This window comes from Agrilus planipennis, unplaced genomic scaffold, assembly GCF_000699045.2.
Source record: "Agrilus planipennis isolate EAB-ADULT unplaced genomic scaffold, Apla_2.0 scaffold159, whole genome shotgun sequence".
NCBI classification, from domain to species: Eukaryota; Metazoa; Arthropoda; class Insecta; order Coleoptera; family Buprestidae; genus Agrilus; species Agrilus planipennis.
The window spans coordinates 560010-563763 of NW_020438919.1; the positions used below are offsets into that span (position 1 = coordinate 560010).

Here is a 3754-nt window from a genome sequence, read left to right on the forward strand (position 1 = left end):
TGCAATGCTCTGCTGCACCTCAAAAATTATAATTTATATTTTTATTTAATTGTAAGTTTGCCCTAAATGTTTATGATTTTTATCAGTTAACATATGCAAATGTTATAATTTTCATCTAAATGGATATTTTAATTTTAAATAATTTCAGATATCAGTATCATTAACATTATTGAATTATTGCCTATCAATGGGTTTACAATTCTCTTATATTCTATTGTCATGCTGTTTTAGTTGGTATCTTTGAGTGGTATTCAATGGTATCGTTTCCTTTTCCGGTCTAGTTAAGCATTCGGAGGTTATAAAAGTTATTAAAAGATGCAGAAAGTAAGTTGTTTAATGATTAAATTTTTTATTAATTTTTAGTAGGATATTTTAATTAAGTTTGAACTATTTATTTTTCTAGCAAAAGAAAGAACCACTTCCCTCAGTTCAAGTTTTTGGAAGAAAGGTATGTGTTTACACGTGCATTCGGAGGTTATATATCATAGCTCATGTTTTACTTGAGTTTTAAATTAGTGCATTCTCGTATAACATAATTTAATTTATTCTACACGTACTACAACAAATCATTTACTGTTTGAATAGTTTTATACTTAAATCCATGATTTTAAATAAATACAGTGGTTAATTTCAGAAATCAGCTACAGCTGTGGCTTACTGTAGACGAGGGAAAGGAAATCTAAGAGTCAATGGACGTCCTTTGGAAAGAGTTGAACCATTAATGCTTCAAGATAAACTCCAAGAACCAATTTTGCTTTTAGGGAAGGTAAGCTAACTTGTTAACAATTAATCTTAAATGAATTCCATCGTTACTTTCTGATTACATGTAAAATAAAATGAAAGTGCTCTTTATGTACATAAAACACTACTTTCCTAACAACCTTATTAAAGCAAATATAAAAAGAACACTTATAGTTTTTTAGTAATAAGTGTTTTAAATGATGTGCATTTATCCCGAAACTGATAGAGTTTTGATGTGAAAAAGGATCTGATAGCTTTATTTATAATGTAACATATTTTGATTTATACCTGCAAAGTAAAAATTGACTTTACATTTAAGGAAAAATTCTCCAATGTTGACATTCGAGTAAGAGTTAATGGTGGTGGTCATGTATCCCAAATATATGCAATCAGACAGGCTATCTCAAAGGCTCTTGTTGCATATTATCAAAAATGTAAGTAATAATAGTCAATTTTGAATTGAAATTCTTAAAGAAGCTTCTTTTCCACAGATGTTGATGAAGCTTCAAAAAAAGAATTAAAGGATATCCTAATTCAATATGATAGGACTTTATTGGTAGCAGATCCACGTCGTTGTGAACCAAAGAAATTTGGAGGTCCAGGCGCCAGGGCCCGCTACCAAAAGTCTTACCGTTAAGTTTTGTACTGTACATGTATGTATTTCATTACATAACAATTTACTGATATATTTTTGTTTTTTAATTATTCCTAACAATTCTAGGAATTTATTTTGAAACAATATCCTTTAGTATAATGTAAATTTGGTGTATGGCTCTTTAAGTTTCCTTAAGAGTTCTATCACTTCAGCCAGCTTTAACATTAATTAAATTAAATGAATAGTAATACATTACAATTTAATTATAATTTATTAGAAAAAGAAATTTACATACTCATTGGGACCCAGGAATATTCCCATAATAAATTAATATTTTGTTCTTTACTGTTATAAAATTTCATACAAAATATAGATTTCTCGGTTTTCTGTTTACCTAATTTTTTAAAATTTATTTACTACTACTTTTTCAGTGTGCTAGAATGGAATATATCAATGGTTGTTTCATAGCACGGCCTAAAATCTAAATCATAAACTCCTAAGCAAAACTTATTTTCTGGTGCTTTGAAGTAGTCTAAGCCTCTGCCTATTTTAATTATCCAACCAGAACTTAATCTAAAAACAAAAGGTCTAATTTGAAAATACATTTTCTATAATAAGTTTGGTACTTACATTATTTGCCTATCATGTAATGTTTCTGAAAATTCAAAATTAAATTGTGTATTGTAAGTCTTTAAATTACTTTTTAAATCAGTTAACCATTTTTGTTGGTCACCATTGGTGTCTTTAGTAGTAACCATATGAATTGATTTAATGTTTTTGCACTTTTTAATAATTAATTCACAAAGTCTTAATAAATTCTGACATTGGTGAAATGTTCTTATATAAGGATCCTCAATTTCAGTAACATCTGTTCGTGGATGATTACATACTTAATCCTTCCGATTATTTATGAGAGAAAGCACTTTTTGTAAAATATTAACAAATTATTGAATGAAATGAAACGATAGTGATATCATTAATGCAAATCAAAATTTCCTTAATTAAAATATTCTGTAAAAAAATAAAAGTTTTACTTACCTTAATTATGTGGATTAATAGATTTGTCTTAACAGTACTGTTTAAAATTTTTGAAATTTTTGTTTACGCGCACATTTATTCGGATATTACGTACTTTTCGAACGAACCGCGTGAACTATACTCGAATTGCGCTGCGTTTGTGAAAGGGAGGAAATTTTCAGTAGTGGGGTATCACTTGAGTGCTATTGGTGAAAACTTTTTCAGTAGACTGTTAAGTTACTTTATCAAGTAACGTTTTAGGCAACCCATCATTCTCATTAGATGCATTTTTTTGCTGGTTTGATATTAAACAGTGTTATTATTTCTGATGCGAATGTATTTAGATAGGTATTACTTGCTAATCTTGCATCACAATTTAAGATATACTTGAAAGATTTATAACGTAAAATCCGATCTCGTTATCTCTTTCGAGTTTAATGGTATGGTATCCATCAAAAGAATTCAATTCAAGTAAGTAACAGCCACATTGCACTATTCAAGTACCTACTTTAAGTATAATTAAGAACTCACTTTTTTACTATAAATACGGTCTTAAGTGTCTAAATGGACATAAATAAAACCTAATGTACTTAATTTTGATATATAGGTATCTTTTTTTTATGTCGGTAAAACAAAGAACTTTTCTTTTTAAACCACTTGTGAAGATGCTTCTTCCTGCTTTGTAGGCATTTAAGAAAGTGGTTTCATTAGTAGTATAAAATATTAAAACATCCATGAATAAAGGCACTTATCTATTTTATAGTAATTAACAATAATAAATCATCCCATCTGTATTGTTCTTATTCCATATAGAAACAAGCGAATCACAAACTACGTTTGCAGTACCTATTAGTTTGCAACAAAGAATTTGTTGCACTTCCTGATTTGTTAATTGTTTTCATTTTTAGGATTTTGTAATTTAATAATAAGACGAAACATTTATAGTGTGTGACCAACACGCTTTTGATTAATTTTTTAAACTTATTCAAGGAAAACATGTAGGTACAACGACGTCAAAAGCATTTTCTATACTAATTGGAAAATCATTTTAAAATAGCGATTGCTGCTCCCGAAGATATAAAATAAGCATGTTTCATACCAATTTAAATTCTGCGTTCAGTAAAACAAAAAAAAATCATATCTACTTATAAATTATAAAACATATGATAGCAACTATTTAGGAATGTTGTACACAGAGAAAATGAAAAAGGAAAATTTACCTAAATATTGAAGTGATATTTACAATCTATCCCAATTAGCCCGTTGCATCGTAAGCGAAAATAATAAAAATTACAATTTGGACCCGAATTTGTAAAAATAAAATCCCAGCAGAAATAAATTCACTAGGTATTTTAATTGATATTACAAATTAAATTGTAATAATTAAGAAACTTGAAATAA

General features: G+C 28.0%; 2 protein-coding genes across 4 annotated transcripts in view; one reads left to right on the forward strand and one right to left on the reverse strand.

Moving 5' to 3' along the window:
- The window catches only part of LOC108737376 (protein inscuteable homolog), a 28072-nt gene extending 25439 nt beyond the window's left edge, over positions 1 to 2633 (reverse strand). For both annotated transcript variants that reach the window (XM_018470196.2, XM_018470197.2), the window contains exon 1: positions 2375 to 2633. The gene's annotated coding sequence lies outside the window, so the exon portion shown is untranslated. The remainder of the gene's footprint in view (positions 1 to 2374) is intronic.
- Positions 232 to 3754, forward strand: part of LOC112904227 (40S ribosomal protein S16) — a 4104-nt gene continuing 581 nt past the window's right edge. The window contains exons 1-5 of one of the 2 annotated variants that reach the window (XM_025973758.1): positions 232 to 324; positions 404 to 448; positions 635 to 766; positions 1061 to 1175; positions 1233 to 1297. In XM_025973758.1, the coding sequence (XP_025829543.1) occupies positions 316 to 324; positions 404 to 448; positions 635 to 766; positions 1061 to 1175; positions 1233 to 1297 (366 nt within the window). In that variant the 5' untranslated portion in view covers positions 232 to 315. Of the gene's footprint in view, positions 325 to 403; positions 449 to 634; positions 767 to 1060; positions 1176 to 1232; positions 1430 to 3754 lie in introns of those variants that run through there. The other variant, XM_025973757.1, reaches the window with a different exon arrangement.